General features: G+C 33.7%; 2 protein-coding genes across 2 annotated transcripts; both read right to left on the reverse strand.

The window, feature by feature from the left end:
• Window positions 1–9631: 9631 nt before the first annotated feature.
• Window positions 9632–10222, reverse strand: LOC116201736. The gene is made up of 2 exons (XM_031533141.1): window positions 9869–10222; window positions 9632–9701 (listed from the first exon to the last, which is right to left on the reverse strand). Exons 1-2 carry the CDS (start codon window positions 10211–10213, stop codon window positions 9690–9692), a joined length of 357 nt encoding a protein of 118 aa, XP_031389001.1. The 5' UTR covers window positions 10214–10222; the 3' UTR covers window positions 9632–9689.
• Window positions 10223–13871: 3649 nt separating this feature from the next.
• On the reverse strand, window positions 13872–14642 carry LOC116201737. Its single transcript, XM_031533142.1, has 2 exons — window positions 14242–14642; window positions 13872–14074 (listed from the first exon to the last, which is right to left on the reverse strand). The coding sequence occupies exons 1-2, from the start codon at window positions 14581–14583 to the stop codon at window positions 14063–14065; spliced, it is 354 nt and encodes a 117-aa protein (XP_031389002.1). The 5' UTR covers window positions 14584–14642; the 3' UTR covers window positions 13872–14062.
• Between the last annotated feature and the right edge of the window lie 11325 nt (window positions 14643–25967).

Consider the following 25967-nt stretch of genomic DNA (forward strand, 5'->3'; position numbering starts at 1 on the left):
GAACAAGCCCTATATATATATATATACGTATATTACATATATACATATATATGGGATAAATGCTCATACTTACTGTGAATGTGCTCATCATAATTAACGCTTAGTTTTTAAATGGTAAAGATTCCCTAAATGAATTTGTGATTTCAGTGATTAGAGCACTGCAATTAGTGAGAGATTGAGAAAAGAATGATGTTACAATCCACTTACTTAGGATAATAATGTGAAATATTTAACTGTTCCTAGAATGGGTTGGATCCAAATAAATGGATATTAATACGAACAAATCAAATCTGTGACAAATCAATCAATGTCTTTTTCCACTTTCACTAGTGTTCAATCCCGGGCGTTGTACGGATTTGTATCCATATATTAATATTTTGTACGAATAATAATCATCGCATTTTAATATATTGATTTAATTATTAATATTATTATTAATATTGAAAATAAAAATTCTTACCAATTAATTTTCAGAAATTGATAGAGTTTTTTTTTTATAAACAAAATTGATGGAGTTGCATGAATGCTCTTAAATAGTTCAATTTTAATTTTATAATCAACGTTCTTATTATGTCTTGTAAATTTATTTAGTTTCTTTCACAATTTTAGTTTGTATTATATATAATTATTTATAGACTTTTATTCTTTTATATTGTATTCAAATTTATGGAATCTTCCTTCTGGACAAAGATTGTCATTATTCTGTATAATATCATTTTTCAATTTATATAATCTTCGTTCGTGGGTAAGGATTGTTATTGTTTTATATAATTAGATGTTATATATATTTTATATGTGTATATTAACTATATTTTTTATATATACTTATTATATATTTCTTATAGTTTTAGAATTTATTAAAAGGTAATAATATCTAAGCTTAATTACCTAAAAAAGCACAACCATTTCACTTTTTTCTAAATATTGCACGACCTTGAAAAATGACATAGAAATGCACGATCTTTGTATTTTTTCTAAATGTAGCACGACTTTCGGAGAGTAGCAAATAAATACACAACCTTTACACTTTTTTCTAAATATAGCATGACATTTATATTTAGTTGGGCATTTAGCATAATGTAGATTATTCAATCAAATTGTAACAATAATAGCTAGCGGAAATTAATGATGTAATGTGGCACAACATGATTGAACGAGTGGCACCTGGCAATGTTAGCTCCATATTAGCTGTTATCGTCTAATCATGTTCTGTCACGTAGTACTGTTAGCTCTAAGTTAAGTGTTATTGTTACAATTTGACTAAATAATTTTCATTATGTTAAATGCACAACTAAACCTAAAGGTCGTGCTATATTTAGAAAAGTGCACAGATCGTGCCTTTATACACTACTCTCCAAAGATCGTGCTATATTTAGAAAAAATACAAAGATCGAGTCTTTTATGCTATTTTTCAAATGTCGTGCTATATTTAGGAAAAAGTGCAAAGATCGTGCTTTTTTAGATAATTAACCCTAATTTCTATTATTCATGATTTTTATTTTTTGTTAGATTTTACTTTTCTATATGCTTGTACATATATATGTTAATTTTATATGATAAATTATATTTGTGTTTCATTAATTTTCGTAAGAACATCAAAATTTTTATATCAATGCTCAATTTTAATAATGTCACGTTAAGTTAATTGTTCATATGCATTTATCACTTATATATAACTAAGTAATTACTAATTACACCAAAATTTTTCTCTTAATTGTATTTAGTAAGAGATTTAGGTACATTTAATTGCATCTATTAAATATTTTGAATCATTATTCCTTATTTTTTTCCATATTATTTTAATTTTTTGATTATTATATATGGTGAGTAGGAGATTAGATACATTAATTGCATTTATTGAAATTTTTTAATTAGTATCGTTATGCACTCAATCTCATTTATTATGCACCCACGATGATTAAAATACACTTACATAAACTAAATGATCGAATTTGAAAAATTGTTGAAATTAGTGAGAACTAATTGATTTATGTACTTCATAGCAGGAGCCATTGATCTGAAAATTAGATATAAGTCGAATTTTAGATGTAATTCGAATCTGAATCCAAAATTTAGATATAACGCGAGTTTGTTTACAGTGTGAGCCTATGTATATATAGTTGAGTTTTAAATTATAAGGTGGACATTTATTATTCGTTTTTCCTTTTTTATTTTACAATTTATTCAAAACGGAAGGCATCAATTTATTATTTCTTTCTTTGTTATTCGTCCAAAAGATTTCCGTCCATAGTTTGTCATTTTTAAATAATAGCACTTTTTTATTTAATGATTAATTACTTACTATTACTTTTTGTTTTGACAGCAAATTATTGCCCCTTTATTTTCAAATTTATTCAATTGGGAAGGCGAGCACTTATTTTTTTCTATTTCTTTAGCTTTTTATAAGGCAATCAATTATTGTTTCCCTTGAAAGAGTAAAACATGCCTTTATTTTCTTTAAAATTCCTTTCTAATATTTTATAAAATGGGCAACTTGGAACTAGTTAATTTTCTTTCTTAATTAATAATACTTTGACATCTAATGATTAAATACTTTCTATTTACTATTTATAAACCACCGGAAATTATTTTTCTTTTATTTTTAAATTTGTTCAATTTGGAATGCGATCATTTATTTTTTCATTTCTTTATTTTCTATAAGGCAGACATTTATTATTCCCTTGAAAGAAGACTGATTGGAATTGGATTGTCAATTAACGATTAATTACTTATATTTGCTTTTTGTAATCAACCGAAAATTATTTTCCTTTTATTTTCAAATTTATTCAATTTGGTAGGACTTTTATTTCTTTTTATAGGGACTTTTATTTTAATTACTTACTAATTCCATTTATTCGACCAGCTTACTATTTTTTTCTTTTCTTTTTTTTATGAGGTGGTCATTTATATTCCTTTAATTTTCAAATTTATTCAAATTGTAGTTAGTAAAAGAGGTACATTTCTTATGCACTCATATTATGCATCCATTTTGTACACCCAAATTAAAGTAATAAAGATACATGTCTTAAACACTCATGTTAATTATAACTAATTCCTTTTATATCATTTATTATGCACCCATTTTTATTGCATTTGTTATGCACCCATTTTATACACCCAATTGAATTTTAGTATTATATAAATTCTACGTCCTCCCATATAAATGCCATTTCCAGCATTGCTCAGCAATTCTTACATTAATTGAACGAGATCTTTTTTTTTTTTGCCAGTGAATTGATCAAGAATGGAATAATATAATTCCGTTAAAAGTGTCATTTTAATGAAAATTAAATACATAATATTTTGATTTCAATTTAAAAAATAAATTTCACTGCACTGAATCTTCCTTTTCTCTCTTTTTCACATATCTCGTTCCATATTAATTCCACATCGGCCGGATCATATTGCTTAAAATAATTTTCCTCTTGTATTTTGGTCGGTAGAATTTTTCCTTTCACTGTCTCGCTTTTTTCTTTTAGGTGAAATTCATTTATTTACCGACTAATTGAGTAATGCACGTCTTCTCTTCATGACACATAGAAAAAAGTCCTACACCACTGTCCTAGGAAAAGATGATGTGGCAGCGACGTGTAATATGTAATACTTCCCATTAATCTATTTATTGAAAGCATGCTTAGTGACGAAATCATTCTGTCTCCAAATGTCACACACATTATGTGTGTGTGTTGTGTGTGTGTATATATATATATATATTAATTCTATACAGACGCATAATTAGAGTGGGCTGCAACCCATTTAACATTTTATTTTTCAATTTGGAGGGTTCCGCATGTGTTTTGCACCTGGAAGTGATAGTACATGGCTTTTACAGAAACCAATGAAAATTTCGCGCGCTTCGCATTAAAAATTAATTTTATATATTATATATACGTTCAATAATCACAAAAAAATAATTAGGCAGGATATATATATATATATATATATATATATAACTTTCAGTTTATATACTACTAATTAATTCTAAGTAACATTTTTAAAAATTAAATGTAAAATAATAGTTAACAAAGTTCATAAAACAACAAATATAACAGGAAATATGACATTTTATGAAAAATATTGTTTGAATTATCGATCCAAATTTTCCAATTTAAATAACTTTATACCTAATAACAAAAGAAATTGACCGTTAAATTAATTTTCAATATCACATGAATGTTTTTCATGCCGTTGGATTTCTCAAAATTTAAACATAGGTAAATTTTATATTGTTGAAATGCACAATTATTAATTTGATATTAATTTAGCATGACATCAATTTTTCAGTTAATTTTAAATAGAAATTGCTGACGTGTGCTATCGATTCCGCATGGCTCATGATGATAGGTTGAGTGGGACCCACTAAATTTTATTTAATAAAAAAATTCTATAAAAATGAAAAAAAACATTTAAAAAAAATCGAAAGGGGAATAGAGAATGGCAGTGGTTAGCAGTGGGTCGGGCCTCGTCGACGGCCATCATCCTCAAGATTGGGGTCACCAACCCCTCTATGGTTACCCAAATTGGGGGATGGAGGCCGGGATCGAGAACCCCATCGCTGGCCATTGCCCCTCCTCTAGTCCACTTACTCTGCTAATCTCAGCGCTTCCGGTATATGCATAATAATTTGACCAAGATTGATCAGAATTAAATTTGAAAAATTATTAAAATATAATTATTTGCATGATATATTAAATGGTTAATTATCTAACAAAACACAAATTTTTCACATTTTATCAATTTCGATACGGATTTTTTTCTTGACCAAAAATCCACGTATTATCTATTTAATATCAATTTTTTACTTGACCTAAAAAAAATTGTCTGGTCAAAAGTACTGCATTATGGGCTGAATGCTTATGCATACATTTAATTATATAGAGTTTAGCTATCATCTCTAATTAAATTACTTGATAAATAGTTCATCAAAAAAAATTTACTTGACAAATAGCTATACTAATTGGTCTTTATTTTTGCATTCCTTTAAGCAAGAATATATGCAACCTCCCATGTCATCAATTCAGCATCTGCAAAAAGGACAAATGAAATGGTGAGTAATCACATATAGCTTCACGACCTTATAGTTAACTTGTATATTCATGTCCAAATTCGACTTTCTTTTTCTCCGTCAGTTAGTTTTTCGTTCATGAATCAATCAATGAATTAATCGCTAATCAAATTACCATACATACCTTTCCACCGAAAAAAAAAAATTACCATACATACCCGGCGCAGTACCACTAGATAAAGGAGAGATTAGAAATTAGAGAGTATGTATTTATAATGAGGCAAAATATATCGTAATTAATAACGTGGTATATAACCAATCACGGTCGATTCACTTGACAGAACCAACAGAAATTAATTTTAATTTTTAATTAAAAAATTACTTAATGCATATATAAGTGAAACATAATTTGACCAATTAATCAATACTATGATCTTTTTCAGTTTTTCCACGGTATCCTTCCATAAATAAATAAATAAATATATATATATATATATATATATTCCATTTCCAGCATTGCTCAGCAATTCTTACATAAATTGAAAGAGATTTGTTATTTGGCCAAAAAATCGAGTAATATGAATCCATTATCAATTCCATTTCGACGATATGAATATAAAATATCTTGATTCTAATTCAACAACGAGTTTCACTATATTGAATTTTCTTCTCTCTTTTACATATCTCCTTCAATATTAATTCCATATCGGGATCATATTGCTTAAAATAATTTCCTCTTGTATTTTGGTCGGTAGAATATGTCCTTTGGCTCTCCAGTTTTTTTTTTAAATACATATATATAGTTGAAATTCATTTACCAACTAATTGAGTGATGCCCGTACTCTTTTCATGACACATAGAAAATGTCCTCGCCCGTCCTAGGAAAATATGATGTAGCGGCCACGTGTAATATATAATACTTCCCATTAATGTATATTCATATCAATATGCTGTCACCGTATACGTATATGTGTATATATATGTATATGTATATGTTTTTTCAATTCGCGTGGACCACAATTCATTCAACATATTATGCGTCCAATGGGCCGGTTTTCCTATGTGTTTTTCACCTAGAAGTGATATATAGTTAAAAAAAATGGCTTTTAAAGAAATAATTATTTGGTTAATTTTAAATATGATCAATCAAGAGCATATCTCAATCTGCAATATCCCCCTTGAAACAATCGAACTATTTATAGACTATGCGGATTCTCGGGCTTCGTTGATACATATCAATTATTAGAAGATTTACTTCCAAGTTTGCTTCCTATTTTACGTTAAATTACAAATATAATTTACATGTAAATTAATCATTGCTACGTGATTTGATTAGCTTTTGATCAATATATTAATACAATTAGAGACATAGGCGCAACTCACACCAGATACATGCGTAAATAGTTTTTTTTTGTCACAAAAGAGACTAATGGGTCCATACTATGAAATATAAATCCTAATAGTTATTAAAGCGGCACATGTACTCTTACTGATTATCGAATTTAGAACCTCTTAATTATCAAGACAGAGCATGCATTATGTTCATATATAAGTTGTTTCGTTTATATTCGTATACGGTAAGGATTAATTTAGCATACATGCGTGCACATATGTACGTATGTTAATGTAGCGTGCAGCAAAACATAATTAAAGAGCAGCTTCTAATCTATATACCCGCGTTTATTTGAGAAGGAACCGATGCAACCCAAGGTTATCGAATTCGCCAATTCAAATTGAATCGGTGGGGCTCCCCCTAAATTCGATTCGTAAATTCGTGAATTTACGGAAGTTGTATACAAAGAACACCTGTCACTATTTATTCACGTAAAGACCTAAATATATATATATATATATATATGTAATAGACTAAACTTCAAAATCATTTAAATAAAAAAAATTCCAAATTCCAAAACATCTTGAACAATGGACAACAGTGAACTATGGGGACTAACTATAGGAGACGAGAATTGAGATTCTGCCCTGTTTGGTTTTACAATTATGTTTTTAAAATTTTAACTCTAATTTTAACTCTACTTACTGCATAATAAAAATTAACAATACAATTATTACTTTTTCTATTTTCTTCAATTTTTTAACCATTCAAAATAATTTTTAATATTAAATTATCTCAACTTTGAATTACTTTTTTCACAATTCAACAGCACAACTATTACTTTTTCTCAATTATTCATTACTTTTTCACACTTTTTCTCATAATTCAACAATACAATTATTACAATCCAATTAAAATCAAAACTCAACTCTATTTAACTCTAAAACCAAACACACCAACTGTGGCCACCAACTTCAGTTCTGAACTTCTGATTGAAAGGCAGGGGTGAGGGACATTTGTTCATGCATTAGGGATTTTGAGTCTCTGAGCATGGTAAAAGTAATTTTTGGGAAATTAGAAGTTTTATTTTAATTATTTAGGTTAATGAGCCAAAAAGATAAAACAGAGAGCATGAATTTTGACCATTTTCAATTCTGACACAAACTTTATTTTTGGCAAAAAAAGCACGAACTTTGATTTTCTTTTCAAGTTAGGCGTCTGTGTCATTTTTTTATCAATTTTACCGATGTAAAAGAAAATGGTGACTACGTAGTAAACAGTGTCACATTATGTTGGCAAAAATAATAAAAAATTTAAAGAAAAAACAAAAAAAAGAAAGAAATGCTTTTATCGGAGAAAGGGTCAGGGGCCTAGCCAGTCACCATAACCCCAATTGGGGTCGTCGATGACCTCAAAGGGCGTCGGCTACCTCAATAAGGGGGTGGTGACAGGGATCGAAGCCTTACTCGTCGAAATCGAGAGAATTTGCAAGGGTGGTAGCCGAGATCAAGGCCCCATCAGCCGAAATAGGAAGAACCTACAATTTGAGGATTCTCTTGATTCTGCCCGTCCACCACTCCCTTAATTAGGTTTGTTGGTGCCATCTAGGGTTAATGGTAACTCTAATCAACAGGCGATGGCCCACCCTTTCTCTGATCAATGCCTTCATCACTTTTTCCTTTAATTTTTGTAAATTTTTCCTGAAGTGGCATGACATCATTTACCTCGTAGACTCCATTTTCCGCTAAGTCAATAAAATGGATGGAAAATCGCACAAATACCTAACTTGACAAAAAAAAATTAAAGTTCGTGCCATTATTGCCAAAAATAAAGTTCGTGTCAAAATAGAAAAATAGGTCAAAATTCATACTTTTTTTGTTCATTAACCCTATCTATTTTAATCATTTTTCGGCCTAGTACATGTAATATCTAGTTGGACTTGGGGTTAGGCCAGCCCATTTTTCAAGTTTTTCCTTTGGTTGGGCCTTCGATATAGATTTGGTTCTATTCGCGAATTTACAGAATTAATTGGCGAATCTATTGAATTTACGTCCAAATACGAGTTTGTACCGAATTAATTTGGTCCACCCTCTAAATAAGTAAATTCGCACGAATTGACGAATTAGAAATTAAATTAAGGGTTAGAAACTGTTCATATGGATCCTGCAGCCTGTATAAGTATGTCAAGTAGATGACCTTAATGTGTGATATGTTATCTTTCATTCCGGTTCGATAGTATGAGCAAGCTATTATAGTCTGAAAAATAAGGCGGTATTTCTCCTTTGGAAAAAAGACAAAAACCCTCATTATAGTTTGAGGTCAGAACAAATTGCATAATGTTCTTTTGTTTGGGACAGTTAACCTTCCCGTGATTTGTTCCGTTAGACATATGGGCGTTATTTTTTTTTTCATTTTTAGTTTTCAATCTTTAGTCTTTTAATCATTTTGGTTCTAAATCTTTTTCTTTTAACGTTCATATCCTCAACTTTTCATTTTGTTTCATTTTAGTCCTATAAAAATTATCAAAAGGGAAGGAGGGGTCGGGGTTCGCCGATTGGCGGTCCCAATCCCGAATCGACCGAGGACTCAGAGTCGGTGGTACCGGCGACCTCGGTGGAGGGGTCGAGGCCGCCAATTCCCTTTCGATTTTCTTTACAGTACTAAAATAAAACAAAATGAAAAGTTGAGGATATGAATGATAAAAAAAGATTTAAAACTAAAATGATAAAAAGGCTAAAGTTTGAGGACTGAAAATGAAAAAAAATTAATGTCGTAACCCCCTATGTCTAACGGAACAAATCACATGAGGGTTAATTGTCCCAAACAAAAGAATATGGTGCGATTTATCCTGATTCCAAACTACAAATGAGATTTTTGTCTTTTTCCCTTGTCCTTTTGTTGATGCAAGGAGCAGATCAATTGGGAATGGTTCCTCAAGGTAGTTCGCACGTACCGAGAGGGGAACGTATTTGTGCAAACTGATTGGTTAGGCGGTCATTGCTTTGCCTTTGGTCCGTATTGTTACTTACATATACCAACTGGCCTAGGAGCGTTTAATTCTTTTACCGATATAATTGGGGTCTTCACACCCACATTATATTTATTGATTTTCTTTTTCTTTCTTGGCCTTGGCCTTGATTGCGCCAAAAAAAAAAAAGGGGGCTTGTCGAAAGTACTATATTATGTGCTGAATGCTTATGAATGCATTTAATTCCATAGATTTTAGGTATCATCTCCAATTAAATTATTTGACAAATAGGTCGTAAAAAAAATTGCTTGACAAATAGCTATACTAATTAGTCTTTATTTTTGCATTCCTTTAAGCAAGAATATATGCAGCCTCCCAAGTCATCAATTCAGCATCTGCAAAAAGGAGAAATGAAATGGTGAGTAATTATATAGATTCATGATTTTATAGTTAACTTGTATATTGATCATGTCCAAATTCTACTCTCTTTTCTCGGTAGGTTAGTTTTTCGTTCATACATCAATCGATGAATTAATCGCTAATCAAGTTGCCATATACATACCCGACGCACTACCATTGGAGGTGGAGCCGGAGCTGCATTAGGTGGAGGAGCTGCTAAGCCTGTTTGCCCAGGATCAGCAATGATGCGGCCAACTTCAAAGATGAGTTCAGACATCGTGATGTGACATGCTTGCCTGCATGAAGGGACGCAACTGAGAATAGCTCGGTCGACGCATGTCGCCAAACAAAGCCTGAAACACCATTGCTTGCTCAAGTTTGGCACCACATCAGCGCCGATGTCGAAGTTTTCCGGCGCATCATCAACATCTTTGCAATTAGCGCCAATCACTAGAACCATCGCCACAGCCATAACCATCAGGAGCTTCCTCATTCGACTTCCTTCCATGGCTTACTCTGTGTCTCTCTATGCTGTGGAATTGTTCTATTTTATGGATGAAGTAGAGGTTCGAGAGTATGTATTTATAATAAGGCAAAAATATATTATAATTAATAAGGTGGTATAACCGGTCACTGTTAATTCACTTGAAAAAGTCAAAAGTAATTAATTTTAATTTTTGTAGTTAAAACATTTCCCAATGTGTCTATATGTGAAAATAATTTGAGTCCGGTAAATGCAATTACATCTAGCACTACAAGGCTAAATCCCTTAATAATGAATATACATATCTATCTATATATACACTAAAACTAATTTGAGTGTAATAAATAGAATTAGTTTTAGCATTGCAATACAAATCCCTTATAATTAGAAGTATATTTTTAAAAAAAGGGGAAAATAGCACTGTATAACTTGATCTTTTGACTTTTCTTGACGTAGTGCGGTAGTAGCACAAATCGAAATGTTTTTCCAATAAAGCATGGTCTTTTTCACCGTATAATGCCATAGGTATTCCGTCAAAAATTAGACAAAATGATGATGTGGTGATTTCTTTAGGGGAAATATTCAGAAATTACAAATTTTGGACCCAAAACTAGTTAAGTAAAATAATATATCTAAAATTAAAAAGAAAAAAAAATTGGGATTAGAGGCCGAGGTAGGGAGGCCAATTGGCCACCGACCCCCGATCAAGGTCGCTTGCTGGCTTAGACCATGTTGGCGACCCCGGTCGGCGGTGGGTGGCCGACGGGGGGCCACGAGCCTCTCAGTATGATGGATCCTCATGGTGACCCCAATCAGGGACGAGTGGCCGGCGGGGTCACCCACAACCTTCCCAATTCGAGTGATCCCTGCAGTTGGATCCCCAAATTTGTGAGGGGGGAGCGTTGGGGGTACAAGGTGGGAGACGCAAGGGCGGGTTTCGGGGATGCCCTTGCCGACCACCCCCGATGAGATCCCTCAAATTGGGTGGGTCAATGGCACCCAGCCAACCACTTACCCCCCTGTTTGGGGGATTGGGGGGTTGTGGGTGCTCCCGTCGATCACCCACCTCTTGATTATGGTGACCGACATGGTGAGCTTGCCGGCGACCCTGATCGGAGGGTGGTGGTTGGCAAGGATGCCCCTACCCCCTCCTCCGATTCCGGCTTTGATTTTTAATTTTACATTACAATATTAAATTATACTTTAATTTATTTGTTTTAGGGTCCCCAAGTTGTTATTTGTGCAAATTTCTCCCTAAAAAGGTCAACATGTCAGCATTTTGTCTATTTTTTAGGGAATACCGATGATATATTGTGTGATGTAATTTTTTTTGTGCTACATGGAAAAAATATTTCGATTTGTGCTGCTGCACTAAAAAAGTAAAAAAAAAACAAATCGTGCCATGTGGTTCTATTTTTCCAAAAAACAGAGAATGATAACTAATGATATTTAATAAGAAAAATAAATGAAATCAATTCCTAAAGTTAAAGACAAGTAGTAATTATTTTACCGGAAAAATATGAATTTACCCCAAAAAAAATATAAGCAGTAATTAATTTTTTAATAAATGAACTAAAATACAATTCGAACAAAACAGTTTAAAAGGAAAATCAACCATAAAAGATATAGGTTAAAGCATGAAACTAAATTATGATCCACTGATATCATGTCCTTTGTAATCCAAAGTTAGAGCATGAAACTAAATTACAACAAGAATTTTAAAAAGGAAAGGATAGATCGACCATAGAGAATTATTATAATTTATGATTGAAAACAATAAATAAAATTGGGTTTATTATAATTATAGTCATATGTATTGAAAATGTTAAGAGATTACAAATGAGTTACATTGGAATTGAAAATTTTAAAGTAAAAAAAAAATCAACCTTAAAATCTACAAATTTATTTGTATTTAAAGCTGTATGTTTCATTAATTTTGTGGAGAATAACTTTTGATCTTGTAGCGGTTGTTTAAAAATAACTCTAATCCAGCTCAAATCTGATCAATGCCTTCCTTACTTTTTTTTCTTTAATTTTTATAAATTTTTCCAAAAGTGACATGATACCATTTACGGCGTAGACTCCATTTTCCGCTAAGTAGCAAAATGGATAGAAAATCGTACAAATACCTAACGTGACAAAAACAATTAAAGTTCGTGCATTTTTTTTGCCAAAAATAAAGTTCGTGTCAAAATAGAAAAATATGTTAAAATTCTTTTTTTTTTCTTTAACCCTAACTATTTAAATCATTTTTGGGCCTAGCACATGTAATATCTAGTTGGACTTGGGGTTGAGCCAGCCCGTTTTTCAAGTTTTTCCTTTGGTTGGGCCTTCAATATAGATTTGGTCCGATTCGCGAATTTACAGAATTAATTCGTGAATCTATTGAATTTACATCCAAGTACGAGTTTGTACCGAATCTATTTGGTCCACCCCGTAAATAAGTAAATTCGTACAAATTGACGAATTAATTCACTAATTAATGACAAAAAAAGATAAGAAAAGAAAAAATCAATAAAATTCGAGCAATATAAGAATTGTATTTACCTTTTTCGTATCAAGAGGGCGTAACAAGTGAAATTTATTCTCACTGAATTGAAATAATTGGAGAAATCAAGAAATGGGACGTGCCTAATCATTAAGAGCTAGCTAGCACTTCACATTTTTCATGCCCAACCAATAATTAAATGGGTCTCATGTTCTGTGATCCTCTATAAGGAGCCCAATCTAGGAGATACTCAGACTAGGGACCGTAGATGAAATGAAGTCTATTGAAGTTTATAATTTATGTTATAACGTTTATCGTTCTGGTAACTATATACATATACTTACACTAATATATAAAGGGAGTGAAAAAAGATTCTATAAATATTTCTTCCACAGAAAATGAGGATTCGCTGCAATTCCAAAATAATTTTCTTTCATTTTAAGTCTTTGATAGCTTATTTGGAATCGATGATCAACGAGATAATATCATGCCTCAAACATGGCCCCTTGCACTAATCTTTGGTGGCTCTCGGATATGTTCCGCTTTTGGGTCACCAAATTATCACCTGTGGAAATTCCCAGGTCTTTTATCTAATGTGACAGGGATTAACTACGAAGGTGTACATGTTCATGAACATCAATTGACTACATCTGCTTTTTGTATCAATCGGAGTGGCCCATATAAGTCATTCATTTATATGTCAAACATTTGCATTATTATTGGACTTGCTGGACTCAGTTTTATCAATGGATCACTCCCATTCTAATTAGAAAAATTTAATTAAGGGTTAGAAACTATTCATATAGATACTGCAGCCTGTATAAGTATGCCAAGTAGATGACCTTAATGTGTGATATGTTATCTATCATTCCGGTTCGATAGTATGAGCAAGCTATTATAGATCTGAAAAATAAGGAGGTATTTCTCCTTTTGTTGATGCAAGGAGCTGATCAATTGGGAATGGTTCCTCAAGGTAGTTCGCACATACCAAGAGGGGAACGTTTTTGTGCCGACTGATTGATTAGGCGCTCATTGCTTTGCCTTTGGTTCGTATTGTTACGTACATACAGCAACTGGCCTAGGAGTATTTAACTCTTTTACCGATATCATTGGAGTCTTCATACCCCGCGTTATATTTGTCGATTTTCTTTTTCTTTCTTGGCCTTGGCCTCGTTTGCGTAAAAAAAAAAGGGGTCTTGTCGAAGGTACTATATTATGTGCTGAATGCTTATGCATACATTTAATTCCATAGAGTTTAGCTATCATCTCCAATTAAATTAATTGACGAATAGTTCGTCAAAAAAGACTGCTTGAGAAATAGCTATAGTAATTAGTCTTTATTTTCGCATTCCTTTAAGCAAGAATATATGCAGCCTCCCAAGTCATCAATTCAGCATCTGCAAAAAGGAGAAATGAAATGGTGAGTAACTATATAGCTTTATGACTTTATAGTTAACTTGTATATTGATCTTGTCCAAATTCTATTCTCTTTTCTCGGTAGGTTAGTTTTTCGTTCATACATCAATCGATGAATTAATCGCTAATCAAGTTGCCATATACATACCCGACGCACTACCATTGGAGGTGGAGCCGGAGCTGCATTAGGTAGAGCAGCTAAGTCTGTTTGCCCAGGATCAGCAATGATGCGCCCAACTTCAAAGATGAGGTCAGACATCGTGATATGACATGCTTTCCTGCATGAAGGAACGCAACTGAGAATAGCTCGGTCGACGCATGTTGCCAAACAAAACCTGAAACACCATTGCTTGCTCATGTTTGGCACCACATCAGCGCCGATGTCGAAGTTTTCTGGCGCATCATCAACATCTTTGCAATTAGCGCCAATCACTAGAACCATCGCCACAACCATAACCATCAGGAGCTTCATCATTCGACTTCCTTCCATGGCTTACTCTGTGTCTCTCTATGCTGTGAAATTGTGCTATTTTATGGATGAAGTAGAGGTTCGAGAGTATGTATTTATAATGAGGCAAAAATATATTATAATTAATAAGGTGGTATAACCAGTCACTGTTAATTCACTTGAAAAAGTCAAAAGTAAGTGATTTTAATTTTTGTTATTAAAACATTACCTAATGTGTATATATGTGAAAAGTACTTTGAGTGCAGTAAATGCAATTGCATGTAGCATTACTAGACTAAATCCCTTAATAATGAATATAAATATCTATCTATATATACACTAAAACTAATTTGAGTGTAATAAATGGAATTAGTTTTAGCATTGCAATACCAAATCCCTTATAATTAGAAGTATATTAAAAAAAAAGGTGGAAATAGCACTGTACAACTTTATTTTTTGACTTCTCTTCACGTAGTAACTCAAATCGAAATATTTTTCCAATAAAGCATGGCTTTTTTCATCGTATAGCACGCTATAGGTATTCCGTCCAAAATTGGACATAATGATGATGTGACTAATTGTTATAATTAACACCTCTTCACCAGAATCATCGCCGCCACCATCACCATCACGAGCTTCATCATTCGACTTTCTTCCATGGCTTTCTCTGTCTCTCTTTGTTGTGGGGACTAAATTATATATATTTGGAGTTGTCTATTTTGCCGATGAAGGAGAGGTTCGAATGTATGTATATATAATTAGGCAAAATATATTATACAGAAAAGGCGAAAGGTCATGAGATGGCAGACACCAATTCTAACTGATTCCTGAACTGATACTCTTGTCTTCTTCTCTTTTTGTTTTCCTCTTATAATTTTCTTATCTCAAGTATCTGATGTAATGAGATTACAGAGCTAATCTATTTAATTGCACTAACGTGAATTGGAAATTTAAAATTAAATAAGGTTTCAGTTCGAGTATTGTAAATGAAAAAAATTTATACTGAGAGAATTTTATTCCGAAGTGGGTCTACTCGACTCGAACTGGATAAGTCAAGCCCTATTGGATTTTTATAAAATTTCGATTTGAGCCTATACGAACTTAATCCCATATGCAATTCAAAAGTTTAAGTTGATAGATTGCTGGATCAAAGTCTCACATAAACTTGTAATTTCTTTATCAATTTTTTCATGTAAGACAACATATCTCAACAATTTTTTAATATTAGAGTGCACTTCGAAAAAAATCTATTTAATTGAGACAATATATTATAATATTTTTTATTTCATGTACATATTTCATGTAGAGCATTGATGACCGACCTTTTTCCCTTGTATACGCATGCAAGACTGCATTTAGGATTTTTGCTGATGAGGATTTCATCATGGAGAGTACGAACAAATTTTGCATTAATAACTTGAGTTGACCTTCTTTTTTCCCTTCTTTTTTCTGGTTACTTAGGAAGCTCGTGAGTTTGGTACCTGAAAATAAAAGGCTTAAATAAAAAAGACTTAAATAATTCCAGTAATGATAATCAAACCTCAGTTTAAGTTGTGCGGTGTGCCACTGGATAATAATCCTTTCTCAATTTAAGTTGAGTTGACTTTTGGTGGGTTCACATTTCAGGAGTACTTTTCCTCTAAAGCATGGTGCTCGTGAAAACTATTCAGCCTCAGCGTGCTTAAACTAGGACTAATTAAATTTTATCCAGAAATTAGGACAAGTATTGGGGTAATTTTACGATAGTATATAAGAAAAAATTAACTATAGCCGTCATCCCGTATGAATTATTGAGTATTCCTGATTAAATCTCATCTAGTTTAATTTTATTAGATGTTAGAAAGTTGAATGTTTGACCCCTCAAATTTTTTTTTTATTATTATTCATTTCTTGTCGTAGTTTTCTCATTTGATGTTCAGTGGATGACCGAAAATGAATTTCTTTTTTTATGTGGATTACATAAGGAGGTCCATGTATCTAGTGCATCGGAAATGAATATTAGATATGCAACATTGACCCTGACATATACGGTGGAAATAAGGGGAAAAATGATTCAAAGGACCAAAAGTAGACTTTTAAATGATGGACTCAGTGGTTTTATTCCTTCTTAATATATTCCGTCCATGCTTATAAAATAAATAAATAAATGGAAAAATTAATTTACTTAGTAATATCTATTTGAGATGCAAAAATGAATAGTTAAGAATATCTTTTAATATTTTTTTCAATGTGATTTAATTTATTATGTTAATCATTCTCAATGAAAAGATAAAATATTCTTCTTCCTCTCCTCCTTGCTACAACTAAAAGAATTAGAGGAAATTAGCCCGCTGGCCTCTTTATTGGACTATTAGCCTAACTTTTGAAGCCGGTCCATATCAACAAGAAGGCATTTGTATTGCCATATCGCACCAACATTGACATAATGAAGGGAACTAGTTCAATGACGATTCCCTGCATAATAATATCGAGACCAGCAAAATTATAGATATTTTCATTATGAATTGATAATTAAAAATCTAAAAAAATTGCCCTGCTAGTCTAAACTTTGCTTTTGCAATGATTGTTTGAGCAGTCGACGGTGCAAGTCTCGAGCTTGGTGGCATCTGCATAAACAACAAGTCCAATCAAGTGATTATATATAGCGAGGTTTGTTGATAATAGCAGACAATAAATAATGAATAAATAAAAAATTAGTGTTATTCTACCAAAATTAATATATTAATAAAAGACAATTGCGGTCATTTTAAAATTTCATGATGTATTGGTATTATGCGTAAAATTTGCTCGCTGAAGCAACCTATTAAGATAGAAATTCATGCATTATAAAATATATTTAAACTTAACTAATTTCATCATCATCATCATCATTATTATTATTTTGTTTCACTTTCTTTTTGTATATGGAAATCTCACCATCTATGAAGTCTTCGCATGTGGATAAGGAGCAGCCCAGATTGCAATAGTCAGCAGCAGTGCTGGCGGCTCCACCGTGGAAGATGCAGTGCTTCAAACACTTCCATGCGCAAGGAAGGAACTTCTTCGGGACGTACGGAACTAGTTTCTTCATATCGAGGATGCACTGGAAGTAGCAATTCCCGTAACATGTGGCGAAATTCGCAGTTGTTTGCCCTAAAATCATCCCTAGCACCAAAATCACCAAAGCAACGCTTTTAGTTTTGGCAGCCATTTTCACTATCTCCCTCTTCAGTTTTGTTTTGTTTTGCTTTTTCTTTTTCTTTTTTTCCTTTTTCTTCTCCTTGTTACTAGATTATGGGAGTCAGTGCTAAGTGAAAAGGATATAAGTAAGTACACAATTATCTCCAATTATGGTGAATCCCAGTTGGCAAGGGGTTCGCAAAATTAATTTTTGTACATATATAAAATCAAACCTTTTCACAATTACCATCAAAATTATTGTTATATATTTATTGTATAATTATATAAGTAAAGAAAAATAAATATGTTATTTACGAAAAAAAGAAAAATAAATATATTGAGCTTTGTTGTAATTTTATTTTTAAAGTAATTTATTAATTTCCATGAACAAGGTTCCCAAAAAGATCTAGTGTACTGATATTGTTATTACCAGCAGACAGTAATGCAAAAAGTAATTTAATATTTAAAAGTAGGTTATCCTATTAAAGAAGGACTATGTGCAAACTCCGGAATTGTATGATAAATTGTCGCAAAACTCAATTTGACTTTCTTGGCTTAACGTTAAAATTTTGATCTCCACTGGCAAAAGCCTGGTAGAGTCATGGAGTTTCAAAATTTGTGTAATTCACCTTATTTTAAGAAAAATATACCTTATTTGAAAATATTGATAAGTGTTACTAGTTAGGTACGCGTTGCAGTTCATATCAAAGCATATAGTAACTCATATTTCTTTCAGAAGAATATATCATTGGACTAATATGTTCAACCAAATGTTAAATTACACATGAATTAATATTATCGGCAGGAGGTTCATGAACCTATTTTGTGACAAGAGAACGTGTTGTCAATATTTAAGGGTAGTACAATTAGCAGTTATAAGATCAAAAGCAAGCCTAAGTTTCCTGTAGGATTAATCGTCACCCTCACCATTAATAAAAGGGATAAGTATAAAAACCCCTTGTGATTTGGAATCGAGACAAATTGTACCATGTTCTTTTGTTTGGAACAATTAGTCCCATGTAATTTACTCCGTTAGACATAGGGGGTTACGGCATTAATTGTTTTTCATTTTCAATCTTCAATCTTTAACATTTTAATCATTTTGGTTCTAAATCTTTTCTTTTATTATTTATATCCTAAACTTTTCATTTACTTCATTTTAGTCCTATAAAAAATCAAAATGGAAAGAGGGGTCGGGGCCGCTAATCGGCGACCCTGACCCTTCCAGCGGGATCACCTATACCCATAGAGGAGGACGGCAACCGCAGTGGAGGGGTCTGGGTCGCCGATTGACCAATCCTGAATCTACCGGGGTCCTCAGAGACCTCTCCACCAAGGTCCCCAATTGATTCGGGGTTGGGGCTGCCAATCGGCGACCCAAACCCCTTCACTGAGGTCGCCGGCATCCTCCGTGGGTACCGGTGACCTCGGTGGAGGGGTCGAGGTTGCCGATTGGCAACCCCGACCACTCTTTTCATTTTGATTTTCTTTATAAGACTAAAATGAAACAAAATAAAAAATTTAGGATATGAATGATAAAAAAAATTTAGAATCAAAATGATTAAAATGTCAAAGATTGAATACTGAAAATGAAAAATAATTAACACCGTAACTCCTATGTCTAACGGAGTAAATCACAAGAAACTAATTGTCCAAAATAAAAGAATATGATGTAATTTATTCTATCTCAAACTACTGTGGAAATTTTTATACTTTTTCCTTAGTAAATTACATCTGTCTCCTTCCTTCCTCTCTTTATGCTTTGCTTTTCTCTCCCTTTCTTTCTTCTTCGATCGATTTTATATGAGACAAACATTACAGATTTAGCTTCATCATTACCCGGGTACTTTGTACAGAAATCAAGGTGCAGAGGGGCTTCGAACTTTTGGATCAAAAATTATTTCACGTGATTCATGTAGATTATCTCTGAACAATATCAGAGCCATGACTTGTATTAATGAGCACATGGATTAGAGAATTTCTCGGTAATTAATGTAGCCGACACTCTCCTCCTGTCGATCCATAAGGTTCAGTTTTTCCCTAGAGTACCATACACAGTTAACAACTCCTTGTTAAACGTTTCGGTAAGATTTAAAATTAATTTTTCGTACTCTGCATCTGAAAATCAAGGGTTAATTTCACCTTACAACACGATATTTTGAAAATTTTTACCACATAACACATATCATCATAATTTCACCAAATCGTACGATATTTTAAAATTTTTTCACAGTATAGTACGAAATGCAATAATTTCACTGTATGACACAAAATTTTAAAAGATTTTCATGGCATGAGAGAGAGAGAGAGAGAGAGAGAGAGAGAGAGAGAGAGAGAGAGAGAGAGAGAGAGAGAGAGAGAGAGAGGAGAGAGCTCCGTTAGGTCATTAATGGAAAACTAACGTCGTGCTATGCCATAATTTTTTTTTGAAATTTTGTATCATACGATAAAATTATTGTGTTTCGTGCTATGCCGTGAAAAAACTTCAAAATATTGTGCGATTTGATGAAATTATAAAGATATGTGCTATGTGGTGAAATTTTTTAAAAATATCGTAAATTTTCAAAAATATCATGATTTACGGTGAAATTAACCAGAAAATCATTCTTCCTTATTTATCGTAAGCACACATCAGAACTCATATTTTCTAGAGCCTCAGATCTCCAAGTAAATTGCTGAATTGTCAATCCTCTTTCTTCTTGCATTTCTAGTCCACGCTGTCTTCCACATAGCACTCTGCCAAAAACAACACCACATGTTTAATAATAAGAGGTAAGAACTTCTAATCTAATTAATTTCTTAAATTTTTTCACCTTGTTGATTTTTCACAGAACACTTCATTATTCATATGAAGCCGACCTGGATCGAGGAAATTGGAGGAAGAGAAGACGTTGTTCGAACATTGCATGGTTAACTTAAGTATAACAACCGCATTCGATCAAACTGCTGACCTAGTAATTAGGATGAATCGTTATGATTAACTTAAATTTAGACATCTGCCTTGTTGGTGAACTCTGATGTGCTGCTATTTATACATACATATATATTGTTTGGTTCAAGATAAATATTTATTTAATTCGTCATTTCACCTTGGAATATCGTGCTCATTGAAATGCAGCTCACACCCTGCATATTATTTTTTTAAATAAGATGGGAATTGGCCTAGTCGTATAGGAGAATTCTTTGGACATCGGGGATCAGCTTGGAGGACTTTATAGTTAGGACTTATTTTTATAGGTATAGAAGTCTTGTATAGAATTCTCGTAACGTTTAAAATCTTGGTTAGTTGTTAATAGATTATCTATAATTATACGTTAGTAGTATCTCTCGGAGATGAGTTATTTTCTTAGAATGTATTTACCGTGGAGTCGGCTGATATAATTACTGGAATTTTGGATATTTTTATGAAAATTCAAAACATGTTATTATGTGTTTTACTGATAATTTTAAGGGAAACCTTGACAAATTTTCGAGTCATGACAATTCACTTAACCGAATTGCGCTAATGGCAGCTGTCATCAAAGCCACGGCATTAATAATTATATATTCATCACACTGAAAAGCATCAAGAAGAATTATCGATGTGAGGCGCAGTAAGAATTCCATTTTCTTGCCCCCTCCAGCAAGAATTATGTAACACAATTTTATGAGAGGAAACTTCAGATGACAAGAAACTAATTTGACCGACCTGATCACTATCAGAAAGAACAACTCAAAAATGAGTGAAAGATGAAGCTAACAATCTTCTAATTAGTGGTTGGCCGTTTCGAATGTTTGGCTAATTAGAGCCAGAGGAGCAAGTCGGTTCATGTTTAGTATGTACAGCTCAGGGATTAAGAAGAATAAAAAAATTTCCTTCGAATTGAATTCTAGACAAAGTTAAGCTCACGAATTGCGATTGTATATCAGTTCTCTTTATCTTCGTTATAAATAATTAATCGGTAGATTCACTCCAACACATAATATTGTGATAAATCACATAGGAAAGAAAACAACATATTCGAGATTTGACACGGTATCGACGATTGATTATTATTGTATAATAAACATTTAAGGAGATTTTCATACAACATATACATAAAGAACAGACGATTTCCATACAACAATATTTGCATTTCCCTTTATTTATCATAAGGCTGACTGATCTTCCAGGTGTGTTGATCAGTCGTATTGTCGAAGATTTGAAAACCTTATTTAATGTTGCTCGAAATTCCAAACATTAAGTTGGATAAAATTTTAAATAAAATAGATTTAATTCTGACTTGAGCCCATATGCAACCCAAAAACTTAAGTAAATGGGTTACTAGATCTTTGTTTTTTATAAACTTCTCACATATTTTCATTTCAACCGGTGTGGGACATTTTGTCCTTTCACACTCCCCAATTTTTCTCCAACATCCTGCCCGCACGTGGTATCGTGTCGTCTTACACGTTCCACGTGACCTAAACCACTCGACGGGACCACTTGTATACACACACTTAATCACACCCTCCCTCACTTTGAAGTCCCGACATCGGACACAACGGGTGCCTGCTCGAGGCGCACGTTACACTTATACTCGAGCCTACGGGTCACACAGACCCGTGCATACATGTGCGTTATGCGCACCTCACGGCACGAAGCCGCCCTACACACCCAAGACTATAACCATGGGCTTTGATACCAGTTGGATAAATTTTTAAATAAAATGTACATAATTCGGACTCGAGCCCATATGTAACTCAAAAGCTTAAGCCAATGAGTTACTGGGCTATTGTCTTTTATAAACTCCCCATTTTTTTCTTTTCAACCGATGTGGGACATTGTGTCCTCTCACATCACCACTTTTTCTCCAACATCCCGCTCTCACGTGGTATCGTGTCGTCTTACACAAGCCACGTGACCTAAACCAATCGACGAGACCACACAACTTAATCACACCCGCCCTCACTTTGATATCCCGACATCGGACACAACGGGTGCCTGCTCGAGGCGCACGTTACGCTTACACTCGAGCGGCCTTACACGCCCAGGATTATAATCATGGGCTCTGATACCAATTGGATAAATTTTTAAATAAAATGAGCCTAATTCAGACTCGAGCCCATATGCAACCTAAAAACTTAAGTCAATGGATTACTAGGCCTTTGTCTTTTATAAACTTCTCCATTTTTTTTTTCAACCGATGTGGGACATTGTGTCCTCTCACATCACCACTTTTTCTCCAACAAACTTAAACATAAAGCCATGGACCCGAAAGCCACGATAAAAAATGTAAGCAGTCCCCATCTGAGGAGAATCCGGAAGAGGGTTCCCGCAGTGGTCGCCTTGATTGCTAAAGCAAGGATTTGATGACCATAACGTGAACATTTTCGGCAGATCAAATGCTTGGTTTGACCACCATCAGCCTCGTCCACATCCACCGGGAACAGCTGTATGTACACTACTCCGAGAGAAGAAACCAGAGCAACAGTCTGTACAACAAAGCACATTACAACGATACAATGTTGTTCCAACGGATCCCACTGTTCCTTGAAAACTGCCATGGTTGGCGGATATAGGATTGATGCCGATGAAAAAATCGCCAGCATGGTTGCTACTATCATATGGGTTGATATGCTCTTGGCAGGACGCACATCAAATTTGTCCTCCTCAACGAGGCTTTCGGCCTCCACGTATTTCTCTCCTTTGTTCATCATTTTGTTTCTTTGGCTGGAATGCAACAAGATTGAATGTTCAGATTATCTTCAGTGTTTTTATAAGACAAAGCGAACGTATTTATTCTTGCACAAGACCTCATGTCTCTGTTAGTTTGTTTCGAGGGAATCAATCTCTATCTCTGTTCCTCTGAACTAGAAAAACCGAAAAGAGAGAAAAGCTATTTTAAGTAGCATATAAATTATGGCGATTTGAGAATTCTGGTTCAGCACTTATGGAGAAGATCATGCATGACCGGTAGCTACAGCTAATTTATTCAAGTTACTGAGATTCAACAGCGGTGTCCGGCTGGTTGATAGGTGCCTAGAGCAGACAACATTCTAATGATTTTAGAGCCAGTTTTATGTTAGTAATGATAACTGTAATAATGATGTGTACTTGCCTAACTGTCGAACGGATAATCAGGATGAGTTGTTATGCTGAGTGCTGGCCTAGCTATTATATAGACTCCTTAAAAGATCTACTTTCTATGAGAAAGCGTGAGGTAATACCTAATTTTTCTGTCGCAAACTGCGCACTTAACTTATGTTCTTGCCATTTCATCATGGGAAAGCTTCGATTCGATTCATCTCCGTGCAAAACTCTCCTATATGTCCTTCCAGATCTGCTCCTGGCTTTCTTCTAAATATACGAACCTTTGAACCTTTGTATCCTTTGGCCTTGTGCTTGTGAACACATCTTAATAAGCATTCCTTTTCTCATGTTGTATCTTGCAGCTGTTATATGATCGAGTAACGATCATAAGTCTGTGTCCAACATTAGTACCACTGACACGTTTGAGGCGTCAATATTGCTACATTGACAGGGAGTAATCTCATGTCTTTCGCCCAATCCTTGAGCCGTAAATACTTGCCTTCTCGTACTATCCATGTTGCCACAGTTGCTCAATCACAATTATGATCAATTAACGGTCTCTAAAACTTATTTCATTGTTTGGACAATTTGACAAATTTTTTAAATACAGTTTCTTTTTTTAGCAGATTTATAAATTGAAGAATTTCTGTATGTGCCGCTTTCAATCTATATTTATTGTTAACTGGACTTAATTCATATGGAGGATGATCCAAAATTACAAATGAATGCGTGAAATAAGTTCGATCTGAACAAAATTCCTCATTGCAAGCAAATCAGGAACGTGCTCTTAGTGATTTGAGTTCTTCCTTTGCATACTTTTCATGTGGATGAATAACTGTTTCTTATCCTTTTCGGCTGACATCTCTACAATTTTTAAGCGTCCATAAAGCACAGCTATACGTAGAGGTTTCTCCATACGAAGATACGGTAGATGAGCATCCTCGTTACTGACTTTTTTCGACTCGAACTGTCAGCTGCTTGGAAGAGTTCTTTTACCACATAGATTGCAGGATTTTATTCTCCCTGCATGCATTCTTTGGTTGGGGTTCCCGTTGATCCTACAGAAACTGCATCCTAGCGTGTACGACGATGAAATTTCTTTTCTGCATGGCATTGTACACCTCAGTCTTCACCTTCAACGACGAAAATAAATTTAGAAAATGTTTTGAGTAATTTGGTATGGAAAGACTCAATCAAATTGGTATCTATATAGAAGTGTTGCATGCAGACTCCTCTCCATCTCTGTTTTCTGTATTTATCGAATCAGTCCGTCACTGTACTTTCTTCTCCCATCTCCCTATATCCTCAATGTATTGCCCGCCGGATTGCACTAAGCAAGTACTTCAACTATTGGGACTATCTATGCCTGTTCTTTATGTAGAGATGTTTAAAGCATGGTACTGCTGGATCTCGACAGTGCATCTCCAGCGAAGAGTCTTCTGTCTTACTTTTCTGATGTAATTTGAATAGTTGTAAATTAATGAATATGATTTTTTTTTTTTGTTCTAGCTGCTGTCTGATTGCTCAATAAGTTAACATAATTGTGAAAACGAAGACCATGGAATGCTTCTGGCATAGATGTGGAAATCTGAGACATCGGTGTAAGAACTGGACGGTCTGTGACAATAAGGATCACAGCAACAATTAAAAAGAAAAAAAAAAACCGATTTGCGTGAAATATTTCAAGCTCAAAGGAAAAGAGATATACCGATCGTGAATAATTTTTACGTGTTCTGTACTCCGTCTAATGGTATACAGTATTCCGAGTGCGTGACAGCAAGTCAGGAGACTCAAAACATGTTAAAAATAAGGATAAATGTGGATGAGATATTTTTATTTTTATTTTTTACTTAATTTTTACTGTTAAAAATTGAGCTGAGCCTCCTCTGTTAGCTCTGTCCTGAAAGGCTCTCCTCTTCCTCTCCATCTCTCAATCCCGATATCTCATGAGTCGTGATCTCCTTCCTCTGTTCTCTGTTCTGTTCTGCCCAGACACCGAGTCAATTAAAATGCATCATCTTCTGGCTTCTCAGTAATGAATTCAAAGGCCTTAAATAATGGGGAATCCTTTGACCAGATCGTGTCAGGAATAACTAATATCCCAACGTGATCAACTAAACATTACGTTCAGTAATTTACCGACAAAGCCTTATAAAGATCCGGGACGCTGCACCGCTGCTTACTAACGATAGAGGTTTGGAATTTACTTACAATT

Source organism: Punica granatum, chromosome 3, assembly GCF_007655135.1.
Source record: "Punica granatum isolate Tunisia-2019 chromosome 3, ASM765513v2, whole genome shotgun sequence".
In the NCBI taxonomy this organism is placed as follows: Eukaryota; Viridiplantae; Streptophyta; class Magnoliopsida; order Myrtales; family Lythraceae; genus Punica; species Punica granatum.